The 21,822-nt window shown below is 48.9% G+C and overlaps 1 protein-coding gene across 1 annotated transcript in view; it reads left to right on the forward strand.

Moving 5' to 3' along the window:
* Nucleotides 1-276: 276 nt before the first annotated feature.
* LOC144106865 (uncharacterized) overlaps nucleotides 277-21,822 on the forward strand; it is a 277,209-nt gene continuing 255,663 nt past the window's right edge. The window contains exons 1-4 of the mRNA XM_077639814.1: nucleotides 277-464; nucleotides 694-798; nucleotides 885-961; nucleotides 6,819-6,958. Coding sequence (XP_077495940.1) covers nucleotides 6,857-6,958 — 102 coding nt within the window. The 5' untranslated portion in view covers nucleotides 277-464; nucleotides 694-798; nucleotides 885-961; nucleotides 6,819-6,856. The remainder of the gene's footprint in view (nucleotides 465-693; nucleotides 799-884; nucleotides 962-6,818; nucleotides 6,959-21,822) is intronic.

The raw sequence follows: 21,822 nt of genomic DNA on the forward strand, positions 1-21,822 counted from the left end.
GCTGGCAGCTATACGACGTACCCGACGGTAGGTACGGACCTTTCTTCCAGGAGTATGACGTACTGGAAGCGCAGGAGCAGAAGCAGTGAGTGGCATTTGAATGCAACGCAGAGAAACGAGTAATGGCATCCGCAGTAACACTTATCTCACGCTAAAGTACAGCTGCTAGGAAGAGGCCTTGAGCACAGCTGCTCGATCATACCAGCTGCAAAACTTCGCTTCAAAACCTGACTAATCTCTGTGGTCACTTTTCAGAGGCAAGCAGATGGGAGCGCCAGCTAGGCGTGGCAGTTGAAAACTGCCCCCGTTAGTCGATATAACTTCAGGAGCGCTGAAATGTCTGGCTGGTTTCAGTTTTTTCAACTTTCTTCTTAGAATATTATATCTCTGAAGTTTTGTTACAGCGTCTCATCTGCTGATTTCGCGGCCAGGAACCATCACGGTTATCAATAATTTCGCAGATCGTATGTTGGACACAGTTCATATTGCAATCCACAGGGGTCGCAACAATATTTTCGCAACAACCTCCTGTTTTGCGCCTAGTATGTCTTTATATTTCAGTTCATGGGCCGATCAAGAAATTGCGCAACTAGTATGATCAAATAGCTCCGTATACCTTCAGCTTCCAGATGCGCACCTCTCAACCCCCGTTCTTAATGCAAGGTTTCAGAGCTACATAAACTTTCCTTGCAGGCTACTTGACTCGGGAAGCTTTACCCTTTGGCGAGCTGGCTGGAGAAACCTACGCTGTGTCGTTCAGAAATAAGGCTGCTGACCACCCGCGGTGACCACCCGGGTGTAAGTATTTCTTCGGCGATGATTACTTACCAGTTATTACGTAAGTATGCGCGAAAATGATGTTTACCCTCTTTTTTTCTCTGCAGGAACCAGCGCTAGAAGCAAGACAGTCTGACTGAAAGCGAGCCGAAGGTGTGAACAAAGGAGCCTAACTCGCGGGCAGGTCCGTTGTCCTTTCCTTTCTTCGTTATCTTTGTGGTGCTCCCTTCCGATGCTTTTTCCCGTGTTGTAAATAAGTGGCTTGACTCCGTAAGTACCGTGCTTATACTTGCCATGTGAATTGTGAAAACTTAAGCAAAAGTTCAGTGCTTCTTACCTTCTCGAAGCCTACGTACCAGCGCTAACAGATTGGGGAAGAGAGAAGAAGACAGAAACAAGCGTCTGTTAGCGCTGTTATGACGTATCCGTCAATATGAACCAACAAGCCGGACTATGCAGGTCTTTTATACAGTCCTTATCCGGTGACGTGCACCAAATCCCATCCCTGCCGAACTGACGGACATGAGTAATGCTCATGAAGTGCTTCGATGTGGATTAAAGAGCCGTCTGTACTGCCTCTGGGTTGTTCAGTCGGATCGCACCTTCATCAGAAGGCACTGAAGCGACCGGAATGCTGGAAACTCCACTGCGGAAAAAGAGATCAATTGGGAGCTGGCATTGACGAAGAGAAGCCGACCAAGGGGAAAACCCCTGGCCGGGAGAAGAAGTAGACATTAGGCTTTCGTCCCGCTCCCGATCACACTGAGACAAGAGCAAGCAGGCACAGAGAAAAAGAAGGAGAAATTGAGCAAGCTAGCGCAACACCGCCAGGTACTTAGCCGCTACCCCGCCGCTAACTACGGCGAAAGGAAAGGTCCAGAGCCCGAATACACTTCGTCGTCCTCGTCGACTACACAGAAGCTCTACATTTTGTCATCTTCTTTGTCCAAGCCTACGGCCGTGGCATAATCTCCGTCAGCAAAGCTACCGTCCCGGTGCTAAGGTCAAGACGTATGAGAGACATGGTAAGATTTGAGCCGAGCCACAAAAATATCAGTCACAGGGCGGGTGGATGACGTCGCAGAAAAGGTGAAACTAATCTCCTATGTGAAGTTGTTAACCTGGCTGAGGTCTCGATTACGGTCGGTGTATCGGGCAGCAGCTTTCGAGACTGCGCAACGGGGCGATTGAGACACCACAGGAGGTCGAGGGAGTCCTTGGAGAAGTGGACCTCCCGGTGTCGGCGCTCGCAAATGGCCTTCTGCTTGACATAAGGCGCGGAGAGACGAGCGTGAGCAAGTTGGCGGGCAACGTCGGCACGTGCAATGGTACCCTGTGCGTGCTGTTGAGTCGCAGCGATGACGGTCGGTAACAATATTTCCAAAGGCAAGGGAGGGTGCCGGCCGAAAGGAGAAAAGCCTGTAGTGTCATGCTGGGATGAATTTCAAGCGAATGCTAAATAAGACAAAACTTCGTCTCAATTGCGAAGAGCGGCAGAGACGTACATAGGTAACAGATCTGTGAGGGTTCGAGGCAGGCGTTTGGTAGGTCCATTACACTGAGGATGATAGGCTGCGAACAGTATGTACTGGGTAGAACGAAACCGAACGATGTCGTCCGCGGCTTTAGAAAAGAAATAGCGGCCACGGCCGCGGTTAGTCAGGAGTTTCCGTGATGCACCGTGAGGAAGTATGATGTCGTGCAGAAGAAAGTTCGCCACATCTCAAGCGCAGCTCAGCGATAACGGACGCGTGATCGCGTATCTTGAGGCCTAGTCGGTGGGGAGAGCAGTCCACTTACTGCCTGATCGGGTCGGCAGAAAAGGGCCAAGAAGACCAAGACAGACGCGATAGAAAGGAAGAGGAGGTATGTCAATTGGCTGTAGGTGACCGGCGGGCATTACAGACGTTTTTTTTCTGGCGTTGAAACATGCCGCTTGTGGCGACATCATGGCGGACGCCACGATGTAATTCTTGCCAAAAGAAATGGCGGCCGATGCGGTCGTATGGCCAAGACACACCGAGATGCCCGGCTGTTGACAGGTCGTGAATTCTCGCAAGGTAGATGAGCGTAGGTGCTGAGGCACAAGCAGCAGGCCAGGCCGGTCAGGGTGGAGATTGCGCCGGTACAGAATGCCATCTTCGAGCACTAAAAGCCGCAGTTAGTAATCGGGCCGGGGAGCAGAGAGGCCTTCAATGATCGTGGGCAACGAAGGATCGCTTTGCTGCTCGGTTGCGGCGTTCAGCATATCAGGAGTGGTGACGAGAAGAGGTGCAATGTTGTTTTCATTTGAGCCAGGTGGATCCAGAGGGTGCCGTGATAATCGCTCAGCGTCCTGGTACAGATGTTCGGACTTGTATACACTACGCTGAAGGTGTACTTCTGAACTCTTAAAGCCCAACGACCAAGACGTCCCGAGAGCTCCTTGATAGAAGAAAGCCAGCTAAGGACGTGGTGGTCAGTCACGACGGAGAAAGGATGTCCGAAAAAGTAATGGCGGAATTTAGCAATTGCTCAAACGAGAGCAAATCATTCGTGCTCAGTGATGGCATAGTTTTTTTAAGCGAAATTTATTGCCTCAGAGCATCGATGATGGCGTAGTTGCGCTTGGCGGTCGAAAGAAGACGGCTGCCGCATACAATAAAGCGATATTGCCATGCTGCCGATGGAATCAGAGTGCACCACTCCCGTGTCCAATGGCGCCGGTGGGAACTTTGGTAGGGGCTGACCGGAGAAAATGGGCTAAATTAGATTGTATGGTGAGCAAGATGACGAGCATTGAAAAGGATTCCACAAAGTTGGGGCCCCAGGTAAAAGGAACATCGTTCTTCCGGAGGCCTGTGAGTTCCCCGACTAAGCCCACTGCAGGGCAAAGGCCTCTCCTAGTATTATCATCAGCAGCAGCCTGACTGCGCCCATTGCAGGAAAAGGCCTCTGCGATGTCTTTCTATTTGACCTTGTCGTTTACCAGCTCCACCCACCGTATGCCAGAAACTTCTCAACCTCATCCGCCCACCTAACTTTCTGCCAGCTCCTGTTACGCTTGCCTTCTCTTGGAACAAACTCCGTTACCAATAAGGACTAGCGGTTATCTTGGTAATAGTAATAATAATAATATCATTATACATGTCTTTTATGCGGATATTTAATACAATATGGCTCCGACAACAGGAAAAGGCAGGAAAAGAACCCGAATGGCCACACTGGAGGTTGTTGTGGTAGGAAGGGCCGATAGCACTACGGAGGTAGTGAAATACGACAAGCAGCCACCTATGACCGTTTGGTATTTGGTTGCGTTGGTAGAGGAGACAGCCGCAAAGAGCCAAGTGCAGCGCCGGACGACGAAGGGAGTGAGGGACCGACGAGGGCGAGCAGTTGGTGAGGAGATTGGTGAGTGACGCCAGCCATGGGCCTTTGCGTTGTTTTGAAGCTATTTCACCGACGAGCAAGGAAGACAAGTCGGAGCAAGAGCCAGGCGGCAACAGAACGTCAGGCGGCACCGACAAGCGGCATGAAGTGTCGGCATCAGAATGCTTGCACCCAGGCCACTAGATGACGCGGACATCATATTTCTGCCGTTGAAGAAACCCAGCAGCGGCCAATACCGCTGCTGGCGTCTTTAAGTAAAGATAACCAGCAAAAAGCATGGTGGTCCGTAACAACACCGAATGAGCGCCCGTAATAGCAGAGCCGAAATTTCTAAAGCACCCAGACGATGGTCAAACATTGCTTTTCTGTGGCAGAATAATTGGTCTCGGCCGAGGTTAAAGTAGGAGTTGCGTACGCCACAACGTATTTGCTGCGCGGGATTTTGTTGGCCTGGAACAACGCCGGAGAGAGCGCCACTGGCGTCGGTGTGAACATCGGTACGCGCAGCCAGATGAAAGTGGCGTAATATGAAAGGCGAGGTAAGTGTGATACAGAATTTTTTAAATGGAGTGTCGCAGGCCGGAGACCACGTGGAAAGGCCGCTGTGGGCCCGATTAGAATAAACTCACGATGCATAGATTTAGTCGAGAATTTCAAATATCTGGGTGTCACCTTTTCCGCAAATTTGTCCTGGGATAATCACATCAAGCATGTCTAAGCAAACTATGTCAAATAACTGCTGTAATAGGTCGTTTAAGATACATTGTTCCCACACTCATCAAACGCTTGCTTTATCATTCACTCTTTCGATCGCACTTGAACTATTGTCAGTAGCATGGGGAAACACAACATCCACTTATATAGAACACATCAACCTGTTACAGAAAAAGTATCTCAGACACAGATATATTGCTTCTTATACTGCTTCCACATCATCTTTTCTTAAGAACTCTTGTGTATTTCCAGCTTGCAATCTCTGTAGACATCGCTTAAGTCATATATAAAAACAGGAAATCCACAGGAATACCAACAATATACGTAACCTATCCCAATTACAGGACAGAACTCCAAGTTACATTACAAGACACTTCAAGGATTGGTCAGTACCGATGTCGCGTTCAAATTACTGGAAACTGGGCTTTAAGTAAACTATACCAACGCTTTTAAATTATTATAAATCGGTCCGCTTTGATCTCTTCACGGCATCCTACAAAGACGTCCGGCAGATGTATTTCGTTTTGATGTAATATTGTCCAGCCTTGATGTTGTTTTCTTTTGCATTTGTAGCAATGAGTGCCGCTGTTTTTTTCGTTTACATTTATACTATGAGTACTATATCGGCATCATATTAAATTTGCATGTATATGTTTGGGTATGAAGAATATGTTTGCATATGTGATGCTGTCGAAATAAGGGATTGTGGACCGGTCAATCAGAACAAGGATAGCTTCCTTCTACAATGCCCCCATCTATATTTAATGGCAAATGAAAGATTGCATTTCAATTCCGTCACCGTCACAGCTGCTTAAGCCGAGCAATGCATCCTCATGAAAGAAGAGGCAGGATGCGCCTTGGAGAAAGCGATCGCTCTGCGAGCTATCCGCCACAGCAAAAGACTGCTCGCCGCTGCCGACAGCGCTATGATTACTCTGCCACTCACTCAGGTGACAAGGCAGCCACGGACCGTGACTGCCTACCTATGGCCGCAAAATTTCAGGCGATCGCTTCGACGTGAAGAGAAGAAAATCTGCTAGAGATGCTGAGCGCGCTGCCCTAACAGATGAAGCTGTCGAGAACGATGTGCTATGCCTGTAACAATTTTATGCTTGCATCTACTCGGTATTAAGGAAGATGCAGTAATTTTTTTGTTTCTATTTACCTTGTCGCATGTGAAATCTCCGCAATACAATGACGTTTAGGTTTGTCATGTTCCCCCCACCCCCAGCCAGCTACCTTATTTCTAGGCCGTAATATTTAAAGCACCGCAAAATAATGAATGAAATCAGTTTTTGATTCGCGCATCGTCTTGTCAGTGTTGTGTGCCGATGACCTCCTTTCGTGTTCAGAATCGCTGTTCTGCACTACGAGCTAAAAACAAGAAAGTCATTTACTTGTGTCAGAAAGTGATTTACTTGTGCCAGCTTATTTAAGGTAACGCTTTCTATTTTTTTATCATATCAAATCTGAGCCCTTAGAAGTTTTATGTTACCGTTGCTCTAAACGGGTGGCTGCGTTTTGTCGAGAATATATTCTTTAATTTAGGCTCGCTGTCATTTGATTGCATTATCATTGCCTTGACAGTGTACGTCCCTTTCTGCATGGAACAGCATCAAGACCTCCATTATCACTATACAAGGTGTTTCACCTTCGTTATAACACAATACTGAAAACAAAAGGTATAGTTTTAAAAATTGCGTTCAGTGTGAGGGGAAACGCCCTGTATACATAAAATAAACTAAACAGAGGCAGGACTCGTTCAGACAGCAAACTTAGTTTGCACATGCATAAAACGTAAGACATGCTTTTAGCTCTAAGCTTCAAAATCCAACATACCATGCCCAGATTTTACATAATTTACAGTGGAACTCCTTTACCACCGCTTACTGTGCATATCTTCCTTCTGTGTCTGGAAGCAAGCTTGTGTTGCGTTTATCTCTGAATTATTACCGCAGGCAGATCCCCCAGTGCGTGGTGTAAAGCACACGGAGAAATGGCTGTGAGTCTGGTAAACCCACGAATGAACGTATCTGAAGCCCAGCTGGAAATTCTCCAGGCTGCCAGAAGCCGACCTGGATTCCACGTTTACTACCAGGTGAGCAAAACGTTATTAGTGGACAAATAATAAGAAATTTTGCGCCAGGGTATTTTTTCAACGGTCTGCTGTTTATGAAAGTAGTTTTTCGCATATCGTAAGATTGCATTATAGCAATCAAATCATCCGCAGGTATTTCCTTGCGACATCTGTAGTGCTCTGCGATTTATTATCACGAACATATCCGATTCGTTATCAATTCAGTTTTTGCGAGCAGAAGTCAAACTTTGGGACAGTTTGCTACGCGCCGGAGGTTAGAACTCTCCTGTTCAATACGTCCATAAACTTATCGTACAATAGTTCATAGTTTCCTCACAATAAGTGACAAAAACACAATTCATTGGTTATCTGCGGCAAGATTAAAGCAAGATTTTGCTACGCATCGTAAGGTTAGACGATTGCGCTTAATATATACATTACTCACCAAGCGGTATTTCACAGTTACCTCACATTAAATTTATGTCCTTTAAAACTGGACATGAATGCCAACCTTAAACCTAGACTTCGTGCCAATCATTGTAGCTTAAATTTGCAGCGTTTGAAGAAAGCCTCTTGAACACGACTGTCCTTTCAGAGAATTTCTGCACGGCCCTTTCTGGGTAATCATAAAGTTGAGTGGCGCAAGGAAACGAACACAGGAAGACACAGAGACAGAAAGAGTGTCTTTCTGTGTTCGTTCCCTTGCGCCTTTAAACTTTATGATGAACGAACTAGGCCAAAGAGCAAGTACTTCTGCAACCCATTTCTGCAGCCGCAAGACGGCCTTTCACCAATGTTTTGGTCCCGTGCACTGAATTATCCAGATATATGTGTTTGTTTTAGCTGCGAAATGCCCCTCGAGAGCTATACAGCTTGCAGGAATCTTGAAGGCTAATTACAAAGCGTCAGGTTATTGCCCAAAAGCAGAACACCCAACGCATCGCGCACCTAAAGATTTCTCGCAACTTTTCTATTCCTCCTGCTTCGCACTTCCTGTTTAGCATAAAGATAATTATCTCGACAATTATATGGGCAAACATTTGCGCATATTGTCTTATTGAGATTCTAGTAGCAGCTTTCTCATTCCATGCAGCTTTGTCTCCTTGAGCTAGCAGTTACTAGTGCAAATTTCCTTAATACATTTTCTAATCTTATACAGTGTAAAAGACCGCCCTTCGCCCCACAAACTAATAATTCACTTGATGGATGTTGGATTAAAGTAATAAAAAGATACTGAAGATACTGTACGTAGCGCTTTATAACAGACATTTGAAGTGTGCATTCCTGAAATATTCCGAACTCATTCGCGAAAAATCGCCGGCATCGGGCAGTCTAATAGATTTTTCTCCAATGTGCCAATCGTCGGCCCAAAATTGTTAATCTTTTTACATCGAAATTTATTGTAGCCTTGGTGTACCCATACAACTCTGCATTTAACCTTGAAGTCTCCAAGCTCAGCCGCAAGACTTAACTACTCAGTGCATTCCATTATCGTCATCGTTAGCCTTATTACGCCTACTACAGTGCGAAGGCCTCTCCCATATGTCTCCAATTAACCCGGTCCCGGGCCAACTTCGGCATCATATCTCCGTGCTACGAACCGTTGCACTTCGCCATCATGACCACGTGTGCCCTGCCCCGCTGTACTCATTGCTATCCCCGAGCGCCACGCCAGTATGGGCTGCAGCCTTCCTTTCTTTCTTCGCCTTCTTTTAGTTGGCTATAAGATCTGAAGCCACTAAATAAACTACGTTATTTGGCCCGGTCTGATATCTCGGCTGGCTCTGACTTGGCTGTGCCGCCAGCCGTTCTGTAACAGTGGCGACGGGGATTCGCCTAAAACAAGGGTCTCTCGAGAGCCTCCAGTGCTCCGACCTTCCTGCAGCCTTGCGCCACTCTTCTGTGGGCAACCACCTGCCAGAGTTCGACTAAGGGAAAGATCAGTTGTAATAAAATACCTCGTAAAAGACGAGGTGTACTTCGAACCGAACCAAGTAACAGACGATTTCAAGAAAAGAGCCTTGCTAGTTGCCGCGCTTAGGTCGACTGCCATCCACATCTTTTACGGGATAAGTGGCCCCAAAAAATGCAGCTCTATGAGCTATCTGTCAGCAGTGGATAATTTAAGCAAATACTACGACCCTCCACCGAAAAATATTTCCGAAAGTTTCAAGTTCATTCCCCTGCACCAGCAGGAACAGGAGCCTGCAAAACGTTTTATTGTCGAAATACAACACTTGCTATGAAATGAAGTTTTTCAACAATGCTAGACAGGTTGATGCGGTACCGCGTCAATAGTAGCGTCTGCTGAAAGAACCTGGGAAAACAATTGCTGGGAAAAAAGATCTGACACCACCAGAAGCATTTGCGTTAACGTCAGAGAATGCAGCACTTGATTTTCTTCCTTCGTTCCTTTCTTTCTTTCCTTCTTTGTTTCTTTCTTTCCTTCCTTCATTCCTTCTTTCTTTTCTTTCTTTGCTTCCTTCTTTCTTTTTTGCTTTCCTTCTTTCTTTCCTTTTTTTCCCTGTTTGTTTCTTTGTTTCTTTATTACCTTCTTTCTCTCTTTCTTTATTTATTTCCTTCTTTCTTTGTTTTGTTACCAAAAGAAAGCAATTACGCCGATCAAAACGGATGTTTTTAAAGGATGTTAATGACGTTCCAGCTTCTGTACGGAAGCCTTTTTCACTGAACTGGAGGCCCAAAGCACGAAGCTTAAATGCGTCGCAGTAATCGCCGTAGGCATATTGCGTACGTAGGCGGGAGATTACCCTCATTGCGATTTAGCATCTTGTCTGTAGCCTGGATCATGCGTGATTTCACGTGACGATAAGGAAATCATGGTATCCTTCGATGTCAAGTCGCTGTGTGCCAGTGTTCTCTTGCATCTAGCTGTGGAGGCGTGCCGGTCAGAGTTGGAGCATGAGGACGGACAGTGTGAGAGAACCCCTATCGAGGCATTTGGTTTTGTGAAGCTGTTCCGGTCCTGCTTAGAGAGCACTTCATAATCCAAAGTGAAGTCTTCAAACAAGTTCGAGGCACTGCCATTGGTGCATCTATCTCTGTGACAACCGCCAACTTTTTCATGGAACCATTATACGGACTCGCACCGTCTTCTTTTGAAGCACGCCCAAAAGCCTTTATACGTTATACAGGCGATTGCTTCTGCAGAATCAAGAAGCACGCCTTGGCTGCTTTCATGAAACACATAAATAGCATGGAAGAATCGATCCATTTCACCGTGGAGCAAAAGGTTGCTGGCCGCCCTCCTTTCGTGGACACGTTAGTTGAGCGTCGCGGCGTCCGCCCTTCGTTCAAGGCTTAAAAGAAAAAAAAAGCACACAGGTCGATATCTATATTTTTATTCTGTTCATCCGGCGTGTCACTCACGTTCCCTCGTGCCCTTCCTCACTAAACGTGCTAAAATATTTGATCAGATCCTGATGATCGAGCTTCAAACCTACGCCAAGTGCACCGAGAACTCAGCAAGTGCGGCTACCCCAAATCTTTCGTGGATTCCGCTCTACAACGGTCATCACGCTCATCGCCACCGGATGGTCCCCTGCGCCGCCGAGCACGAGCTGCCATCCCATATGTGCCAGACGTATGCAAATCTCCGGCTCGTGTTCTGCGCCCTTACAGGTGTGCATGTCGCTCACGCTCCAGCTACTGGCAGTAAAGGACCAACTTAAGAAAGAAAAATTTCCTGGCGTAGTCTGTCAGATTTCCTGCCCTGACTGCGAAAGCGGAAGATGTGAAAGTTGTTTGAGGGATCACAAGAACAACGTGACGAAAAAGATTGCTTCGAACGCACTTGCGGAACACGTGAAAGCAATGACACAAAAAAGCGCCTGGGAACAAGCAGCAATTATCGCAAGATAAAAATATTGCCTGTCACGCCGGTATCTTGACTCCTTGATGATCCAGACTACAGACAATACGCTAAATTGCAACGACGGTAATCTCCCGCCCACGTACGCAAGATGCCTAGGGCGATTAATGCGACGCGCTTAAGCGTCGTGCTTTCGGCTTTCAGCTAAGTGAACATGGCTTCCGTGGGGAAGTCGAAACGCCACTAGCATTTTAACAACAACCTATTTCGTCCGAGTTATTGCTTTCGTTTGACATATGAATCTACTAACCGACCAGACGAGACTTCGTCAAACCTTAGATTATTTCTTTTGTTGCCTTAGTATCTCCTTGGCCTGGACATAAAATCGAATGAAAAATATGCCCAAATACTGGCGGGGTGCAGAGAAAAAAATACATGAAAGATTGGCAGCGGAGCAGGCATAAGTGACGCAATGGGATGTTGCAAATGGGTCGCAAGCCCCAAGGGTAGCGTTGGCCTGGCGGCCTGGGGCACAGCTGGAAACATCCGAAGGTCCTGGCAAAGGATGAGTCGACTGCCAACAGAACAACTTGTTTATTCTAGCATCGCAAAAGAGCAGCCGGTCAGGGCGACCACGTTACTCGACGGAAGAAATCGAAGTCTCTCTTTGGCGTCCGGGGCAGCTGCCTTTATACCCACGGAGTCGAGGGCAAGAAGGAACGGCTCGGGATGAAGCGCACGAGACGGCGACGCACGGACATGTTGAGACGTGACGTGTCGCGTCCGCCGGGCCGGCGCCGGTCAGACCTCCTCGCCTCCCATTTGGGGAGCTCCTCTCACCGACTGCCGCGCTTTGACAAGCGTGGGCACCAACATGCACACACACACACACACACACACACACACACACACACACACACACACACACACACACACACACACACACACACACACACACACACACACACACACACACACACACACACACACGCACACACGAAGACACGTGGCATTGAAACCTGCCTGGACGCGTTTGGCGGGAGGCGTTGCGGCAGCACTGAACGGGCCAAAATGACCGCCACTTTGAACGAAGCCCCGGCGTCCGTTGCATCCGCGCCTGCTATAGCGCGCGTCGTAGGCGAAACGTAACAGACCGCCCCGCCGGGAGAAGGAGATCCCGATGGTCAGGGGACTGCATCCGCTGTCCGGAGGGATGTCGCTCGATGATGCTCGTAATCGAAATCGGTCGTCCCTCGGCGTTGCTTGAGCGCAGCGCACAGAGAAGGCCTCGTTCTCAGGTTCAGGTTCACACAGGACACTGCAAAGTGACTTCGGGAGAGTTGCCATTTTTGTTCTCGTTCCCAGCAAGCGTTAGAACTACGCCGAAACGCAACCGCTCAGTCAGCAAGCACGAGACAACCCTCACTAAGCTCTGCCAGGCTCCTTCCCCTTTTATACTACTGCCTAGTTCCTTACAGTAGTCAAGCAGCTCTCAGAACGCGTCCACAAATGGGAAAATTGCACTAGAAAGCACGTCATCACTTTGAAACACTAAACAAAAGCAATATGTTAAAAACCCTGCCTCAGGAAGAAAACATCAGTAACAAACAACTTTGAGGCGGATTCCTACGTTAGGGGCCTCGACTTAAGCCATCGGCGTTACCGTTGAGACTCCCCTTTTTGTAACGCACCTCAAAGGAATATTGTTGCAAAGCGAGGCTCCAGCGCAGGAGGCGGCCATTTTTGGGAGAGATGGTCTGCAGCCATTGGAGAGGGCAGTGATCCGTCTCAATGATAAACCTCGAGCCGGCTAGGTAGCATGACAATTTCTGAATGGCCCACACGAGACACGCACACTCTTTCTCGGTGGCGCTGTACGCCTGCTCACGACAGGTCAGCTTACGACTAGAATACAGGACGGGGTGTTCCAATTCTCCATTTTCCCGTTGGCACAGTACAACGCCCATGCCTCTCTCACTAGCATCGCATTGAACAACGAACCCATTTGTGTAGTCTGGCGATCGTAGCACAGGCTGGCTTGTTAGGGCGCTCTTTAGGGCGCTGAAAGCTCTTTCCTTTGTCTCGCCCCAGACTACTGTTTGGGCTCTGTTTGTCTTAGAGCATCCGTCAGGGGAGCCGCGATATCGGAGTACCTGGGGATGTATGTCTGGTAGCAGCCGGCGACACCTAAGAACGACCGAATATCGGTCTTCGTGCGCGGTTGCGGGAAGCCTCGCACAGCGGCCACCTTTATTTCAGAGGGGCGGCGACGACCCTGTCCAATCACGTGACCGAGGTAGACAACCTCGGCCTGTGCTAATTGGCACTTGGGAGCCTTGACTGTCAAGCCCGCTTCGCGCAGGCGGGTTAGCACTGCCCGCAAGTGTGCCATATGCTCAGACCAGGATGCGGAGAATATCGCTACGTCGTCTAAATACGGTAAAGCGAATTCTTCCTGTCGCCGCAACACTTTGTCCATGAGGCTTGAAAAGCAGTATGGCGCGTTCTTCAAACCAAAACTCAAAACTTTAGGACGGAATGTTCCCATTGGTGAAATGAACGCCGCATACCTACTAGCCTCTTCTGTAAGTGGAACCTGCCAATAACCCCTGACAAGATCTAGGGTGGAAATAAACTGAGCGCTACTAACTTTCTCAAGGCGCTCCTCGATGTTAGGGATCGGATAAATTTGATCCTTAGTGATGGAATTAAGCCTGCGGTAGTCGACGCAAGGACGAGGTTCCTTGCCCGGTACCTCAACTAAAATCAAAGGGGAGGTATAATCACTCTCACCCGCCTCAATAACACCGAGCTGTAGCATTTTCTTTACCTCAGCCTCCATAATATCGCGCTGGCGGGGTGACATCCGGTACGCCTTGGATCGTACTGGCTCTGGGGAGGTAAGTTCTATTTCATGTGTAAGGACAGAAGTCCTACCAGGCCTCTCAGAGAACTGACCTTGAAACTCTTGTAAGAGTTGGTGTAGTTCGGTTTTCTGCTCAGGCGACAGCGGTGCTTTAATGATTAAGTCACTAATGACCTGATCAGTGTCTTCCCTGTTCGTCACTGAGCCTAGTCCCGGAAGCTCGACCGGAAGCTCTTCGGGAACGTTTACCATCATACACACCACTGCTTCCCGTTGTCTATAGGGTTTGAGCAGATTACAGTGGTAAACTTGCTGTGCTTTCCGTTTTCCTGGCAGACTCACCACGTAGTTAACGTCCGACAGTTTTTGAACAATCCGTGCTGGGCCCTCCCACTGCACGTCGAGTTTGTTTTTTAGCGATGTGCGCAATATCATTACCTCATCGCCCACCTCAAAACGACGGGCCCTGGCTGTCCGATCATAATAAACCTTGGCGCTCTGCTGGGCCTTTGCCATTGCTTCACCTGACAACTCCTGTGCCCTTCTTAAGCGTTCGAGGAGCCTAAGCACGTACTCGACCACGACTGGGTCGTCGCCCCTGCCTACCCACGAGTCTCGAAGCATGCGAAGCGGAGACCGCAGCGAGCGACCGTACACCAGCTCAGCTGGCGAAAACCCCGTAGCCGCATGCGGCGCGGTCCTTAATGCAAACATCACCCCAGGCAGACACAGCTCCCAATCACTTTGTTGTTCAAAACACAATACTCTCAACACGCGCTTCATGACGGAGTGGAGCTTCTCAACGGAATTCGACTGTGGGTGGTACACTGAGCTGTGTAACAGCTTTACCCCACACCTTTCGAGAAAGGCTGTCGTCAAAGCGCCAGTAAACACTGTGCCCTGATCTGACTGGATTTCCGCAGGAAAACCAACTCGCGCAAATACGGACAGTAGTACATTGACTATCTCAACTGAGCTGAGTTCTTTAAGCGGCACTGCTTCAGGGAACTTTGTCGCTGGGCAGATCACAATCAAAATGTGTCTGTACCCCGTGGCTGTTACCGGCAGAGGTCCCACTGTATCCATAACGAGCCGTCTAAAAGGCTCCGTAATGATAGGTACCAACTTCAACGGCGCCCTCGATTTGTCCCCTGGTTTGCCAACCCGCTGACAGGTGTCACATGTCCTCACAAAGTGTTCTGCGTCACGAAAACACCCTGGCCAATAGTACTCTTGCAAGAGACGGTCCTTAGTATTCTTAACTCCTAGGTGTCCGGACCACGAACCGCCATGCGACAAGCGCAACAGATCCTGACGGTAGCACTGAGGCACGATCAGCTTATCGAACTCCACTGCTCTGCGGTCTAGATATTTCCGGTACAGGACCCCACCTCTTTCCACAAAACGAGCATTTTTCTTGGCGATACCTTCCTTGACATTGCAGCGCATGTTTTCTAGGCTGCCATCCTTTTTTTTGCTCGGCTATCAAAGCCGACCGGCTGACTTTTAGCAACCTATTAAGTCCATCTGACGTAGGCGCGATGAGCAAATCTGCAGATAGCTCTTCTAACTTTCCCGTGTCGGGCATTTCCTCTCCAGTACCTGGTGCCTTCAACGCTACAGGCTCAATTTTATTCAGTTCGGACGTGCTCTGAATATCAGCTTGCTGCGCCTCCGACCCTTTCTCCTTGTTCGACAACGTCGGCCCCGCAACTACCGCCTTTGCAGCGAGCTCCCGAACTCTCGATCTGGTTAAGGCCTGAACGCTAGCCTCACCAAACAAAAGCCCCTTCTCGCGCAGGAGGTGATCGGACCTGTTCGAAAATAGGTACGGGTACTGGGGGGGCAGCATAGATGACACTGCGGCCTCCGTCTCAATTGCTCCGAAAGGTCCTTCAATAAGCACTTTTGCTACGGGCAGACACACGCTATGAGCTTCCACGGCTTGCTTTATCCATGCGCACTCGCCCGTGAACATATCGGGTTCTACGTAAGAGGGGTGAGCTACATCCATTGTAGCTGCGGAATCACGAAGCACTCGGCACTCTTTCCCGTTCACGAGGAAGTCTCGCATGTAAGGCTCGAGAAGCTTCATGTTCTCGTCAGTGCTGCATAATGACAAAAACACGACTTTTGTTTTTGTTTCTGGACACTGCGCCGAAAAGTGACCCGGCTTCTGGCACGTATAACACACGCGCGCTTGCCTCGTCTCGAACCGCTTTCTGCGTTCGGCTTCGGCTGCCGCCGTCTCCTTACGTTCGGTCGGACTGCTTTCACTCGCATCCGCACTACGTGTGTCCCTCCTTGCTCTCATGGGTGTGAACTTCGGCCTCTCAGACTTGGAGCCAAATTCACCCTTTTGACCGTCCTTAGCTCCGCGAGCCCGACGCGTCACAAACTCCTCGGCTAGCTCGGCGGCTTTAGCCACTGTACTAACGTCTGGCCTATCCAAGACCCAGTACCGCACGTTCTCAGGTAACCGACTATAAAACTGTTCCAGCCCGAAACACTGCAGAATTTTCTCGTGGTCACCAAACGCTTTCTCTTCTTTGAGCCACTCCTGCATGTTTGACATAAGCCTGTAGGCAAACTCTGTATATCACTCACTTCTGCCTTTTTCATTTTCCCGAAACTTCCGACGGAACGCCTCCGCGGACAACCTGTACTTTTTTAGCAGACTCGATTTCACTTGGTCGAAATCCTCTGCCTCCTCTCTCTTCAAGCGAGCGACTACGTCGGCCGCCTCGCCGGGTAACAAAATGAGCAAGCGCTGTGGCCACGTTTCCCGAGAGAACCCCTGCTTCTCGCACGTTCGCTCAAAGTCAACCAGGAACAAACCAATGTCCTCTCCAAGCTTAAACGGCCGCATCAGGTCAGTCATTTTGAACGATACTCGTTCTCCTGCACCGTGTGCCTGACTTCCATTACGAGCGCGTTCCATCTCTACCTCGAGACGCTTCATTTCCAAAGCTTGTTGACGGTCGCGCTCTTCTTTCTCTTTATCTTTTTATTCTTTGCGTTCGCGCTCGTCTTTCTCTTTTTGCTCTTTACGTTCGCGCTCGTCTTTCTCTTTTTGCTCTTTACGTTCGCGCTCCTCTTTTTGCTCTTTACGTTCGCGCTCGTCTTTCTCTTTTTGCTCCCTCTCCTCAATGGTCTCAAGGCATTCCGACAGCTCGTCATCCTCAGCCTCCAACTCAAGAATAGCCCTTAGCAGTTCTGGTTTTCTGAGTTTGTCTGAGACATCCAGACCCAACTCTCTTGCAAGGTCCAGCAATTTCTGTTTGCGCAACGACTTCAAATCCATGGCTGCTCCGAATGCTGCTTTCTTTACTGCCTACTATTGTCTTGCCGCAAACTAACCCGGCAGCAACGACAACACAATTACCAGCTCTGTTTCTGACACTAACAAAAGCCTGGCAAAACTCAGAAGAAGAAAGTCCCGCACTCACCAAACCTCGCAGCCAAGAATTCAGCACAGTCGTTCCGCTGCAGGCAACCAGTCATCACACAGGGCTCGTTGCACTGCTCCCGGATGGTCGTTGTGCTGCTCAGCATACAGTCGACCGCATATCTTCGCTGCTGGCCTCCGTTGTCGCGATCTCACCGCTGGCAACCAGTTGTTGCAAATGGGTCGCAAGCCCCAAGGGTAGCGTTGGCCTGGCGGCCTGGAGCACAGCTGGAAACATCCGAATGTCCTGGCAAAGGATGAGTCGACTGCCAACAGAACAACTTGTTTATTCTAGCATCGCAAAAGAGCAGCCGGTCAGGGCGACCACGTTACTCGACGGAAGAAATCGAAGTCTCTCTTTGGCGTCCGGGGCAGCTGCCTTTATACCCTCGGAGTCGAGGGCAAGAAGGAACGGCTCGGGATGAAGCGCACGAGACGGCGACGCACGGACATGTTGAGACGTGACGTGTCGCGTCCGCCGGGCCGGCGCCGGTCAGACCTCCTCGCCTCCCATTTGGGGAGCTCCTCTCCCCGGCTGCCGCGCTTTGACAAGCGTGGGCACCAACATGCGCACACACACACGCACACACGAAGACACGTGGCATTGAAACCTGCCTGGACGCGCTTGGCGGGAGGCGTTGCGCAAGCACTGAACGGGCCAAAATGACCGCCACTTTGAACGAAGCCCCGGCGTCCGTTGCATCCGCGCCGGCTATAGCGCGCGTCGCAGGCGAAACGTCACAGGGATTAAAGGCGCGCCGGCATAGGCCCACCAATCGGAAAGCGAGTGACAAGCAGTGCGAGTGCTGTGGAGAAATGGACATAAAAATGCCGCTTGGTTTATGAAACTTCGGGGCTGTTAGAGTTGTGGCACGCAAGGTCTCTTGGAAAGAATGTACCTGAAGGTGAAAAACCGATCAGTGAGCGTCACAGTGCATGAAGGCAAAGACAACAAAGACTGCAGCCCAGCCATGGTCTCTGATTGCGAATGAATTGCTGATGCCACCGATTAGAGACTTTCACCTGGAACGACGTCAGCCTCTTAATATACATCGATACCGGATGGCCACTCGGGAGGAATTCAGGCGTCTTCCAGGTTAAAACTTGCTCTATCTAAAGCTCTAAGTGAACTTGGGGACAATTAACATTTTATTTTAGCTTAAAATCAATTAAACCAGAACGGAAAAACAAGAAACCGAAATCTGTATCAAAGTGACTGGCCAGGAAGATCGCGGCACTCCAACGGCGCACCACAGTTGTGTGCGTCTTGCACATCAAAATGTCATGCATCACAGTATAGGAACTCTGCTTACGAATGTGGCGAGCGCTCTGTGTATGTGTGCGCGTCATTCCAAGCAGTTAAGGAGCACATTTAGAGGGAACGTACATACACGCAAAAACAAAGGGTGCACAAGTATGTGGCGTTCCATTCGTCCTTCATCGTGACTTGGAGAAAACCAACCGCACACACTACACCTTCCTTCTAAATGTGCTGCATAACTATTTCGAATGACGCGCACACATACGCACAGCGCTCGTCACATTCGTAAGCAGAGTTGCTCTACTATCATGCATGACATTTTGAAGTGCAAGATGTACACAACTCTAGTGCACCGCTGATGTCCCGCGATCTTCCTTCTGGCACCATGACTACGCCAACTAATACAAGAGAGACAAAGGACCCTTGTCCCACCCTCCAGCCCAGTTCTTTTGCCCTGGAGGTGGCGCTACATGCCTCAGCAGCGCATCAGCGTCGGTGCTGAGACCTCTTGATTAGTAATCGCGCAACGCACCTCAAAGCCATCTCTAGCTCTCGCCTCTGCTGCGGCGGAGAACGATCGGTCGAGCTGACGCAGTGCTTAGCGGACACCAGTGACAGTGGGTCTGAGCTCGTGATAGATGAAATTGTCCTAGCCCTTTCATGCAGACACGCACTGGAGCTCACCTGCCGTTCATGAGAACTCTAACTGAAGAACCTTTCTGGCACGCGCTTAAAGCAGCGGTAATTACTCTCAATCAGGTGAGCGTTACTCACTGAGACGTGATCACTTTTGCTCGATGCAGCTCCAGAGGTGCGAGCTTCACGCACAGTTGACCCGCGACCTCATGTCCATAGCTGATCAAGGCCACGTCTTTCAACATACCGTACGCGAAGTTGAATGACCCGAGAATTTTCCTGCCCCAGAGCCCAGTCAGGACGCGTTAAGGCTGTGAAAATCACGCTCCTCACTAACCGTGTTTCAAATCCTGCAATTTTCCCCCTTTTCCAAGAACAATCGATCTCTCTTTTCATGCCTCCGCTTTCACGGGATCTGTCTGTGCCGGTACCAACTGTGGACTCTTCCAGCTTATGTAGTCTGCAGAAGTAGATGGGAAGGAGCACATTGAAGCTTGTCTGCGTTTTCTCTTTGGACTAGTTCTCGACTCTTCTACACCTATGGCCTGCCTTTCAACCGCAACCTCCGTGGAGCCACTCGAGGTTTCCAGTCTGCGATCGACCTGGCATTCATCAAAACACTCTACGATGTCGCCCATCCCTTTCTGTCGGCGCATCGTCGTTTACCTTGTACAGGCCGCCACCTCCCTGACTCTTCTCTCATGCGCAGTTTTGCTCTGACCAATCGAGCTCTTTCCAGAACCACATCTGATTCTAGAATCCTAAGTTGTTCTCTAAAAAACGCAGTCTTTTCAACGCAGGCTAACCTCCACCCTCCGCTGTCTCAGGCTTCCTCGGCTCTTGCAACCAGCTCAATCTGCCTACCCCCGGCCTATAGACCCAATCCTTCCCCGCTGCGGCTCAAGAAACTATGCCCCTAAGCTTGCATAGTACCCAGCTGAAGAAGAATCAGAAAGACACTAAACTATTTCGTGTCGAGCTGCAGTAGACGGTTTTTGCTAACTGATCAGCGCCTGGGGTTCTCCGTGCTCAGACCTCGATCCTTTGTTGTCCTGTCGTCGATATGCATGGCCGCTCTTTCTTCAGTCCGGAAACCTTCGTTAGCCTGGCTACCGTAGTTCTCATCATAATCATCATCAACCTGACTACACCCACTGCAGGGAAAAGCTCTCTCCATGTCTCTTCAATTAACCCTTGTCCTTAGCCAGCTGCGCCTACCTTATGCCTGCAAACTTCCTAATGGCATCCGCCCATCTAACTTTCTGCCGCCCTCTGCTACGCTTGCCTTCTCTTGGAATCCACTCCGTCACCTATAAGGACCAGCGGTTATCTTCCCTTCGCAGTACATGCTGATTTCTTCCTCTTGATTTCGACTAGGATGTCATTAACACGCATTTGTTCTCTCATCCACTCTGCCCGCTTCCGGTCTCATAACGTTACACGTATCATTTTCCTTTCCATGGCTCGTTTTGCTGTCCTTAAGCTAGACCCTTTTCATTAGCCTGCACGTTTCTGCCTCGTAGGTGAGTAACGGTAAGATACAGCTGTTGTACACTTTTCTCTTGAGGGATATTGCTAACCTGCTATTGTTGACCTTAGGGAACCTGCCATATGCGCTGCACCCCATTCTTATCCTTTTAGTTATTTCCCTCTCAGGATCAGCTGTCACCACCTGCCCTAAGAATACGTATTCCTTTACCAGTTGCAGCACCTCGTTTCCAGTTGTGAAATGCTGTTCCCTTGCGATACTGTTGAACATTACTTTGATTTTCTGCATGCTAGATTTTATACCCACCATACTGCTCTGCCTGTCTAACTCATTGATCGTGAATTGCAGTTCGTCTCCTGAGTGACTCAGGAAGGCAATGTCATCAGCGAATTGCAGACTATTAAGGTATTCTCCATTAACTCTTACCCCAACTGCTTTCAATTCAGGCCTCAGAAAATCTCCTTTATATATGCGGTGAATCGCATTGGCGAAAACATCGTGTTTCCTTGCCTGACGCCCTTTCTTATTGGAATCTTATTGCTGACCTTATATAGAGGACTATGGTAGCTGTACAGTTCCTATATATATCCTCTAGTATTTTGACATAAGGCTCATCTGCACTCTGATTCCGCAATACCTCTATGACTCCTTACGATTCCACTGAGTCAAAAGCGTTCTCATAATCAATGAAGGCTATATATAGGGGTTTGTTATATTCTGCGCATATCTCTATCATCTGATTGATAGTGTCAATATGATCCATTGTGGAATATCCTTTACGAAAGCCTGCCTGATAATTTTGTTGATTAAAGTATAACTATATTAGCGATTCGATTAGTAAATACCTTGCTGGCAACGGACAGTATGCTGGTCGGTCTCTGATCTTTCAAGTCCTTGGGGCGTCCATTCTTATAAACTGAGATTACATTTGCGCTCTTTCAAGCTTCGGGTACGGTCGAGGTAATAAGGCATTGCGTATACAGGGTGGATAGTTTTCTGCTTTTTTTCTAGCAGAATCTCCCCTCCACCTTTCAACAGATATGGTGTTACCTGATCCTCATCAGCTGCTTTCTCCTTTGCATTGCTCCTAAGGCTTTCTTTATTTTATGTTTCTTTTCTGGCGGGAAAACGCATTGCTGTGCGCTATTGTCTCTACCATTAAGGTTATGAATACATTGGCTACTGTACAGATTTGTGTAGAACTCTTTGGCTTCTTTAACTATTTTATCTGTATTGCTAATGGAATTGCCCTCCTTGTTTCTTAACGCAAACATGTGGTGTTTACCTATGCCTAGTTTCCCTTCACCGCTTTTTGGCTACCTCGGTTCTTTAGAGCATGCTCGATTCTTTCCATAT

Source organism: Amblyomma americanum, chromosome 10, assembly GCF_052857255.1.
Source record: "Amblyomma americanum isolate KBUSLIRL-KWMA chromosome 10, ASM5285725v1, whole genome shotgun sequence".
Taxonomy (NCBI): Eukaryota; Metazoa; Arthropoda; class Arachnida; order Ixodida; family Ixodidae; genus Amblyomma; species Amblyomma americanum.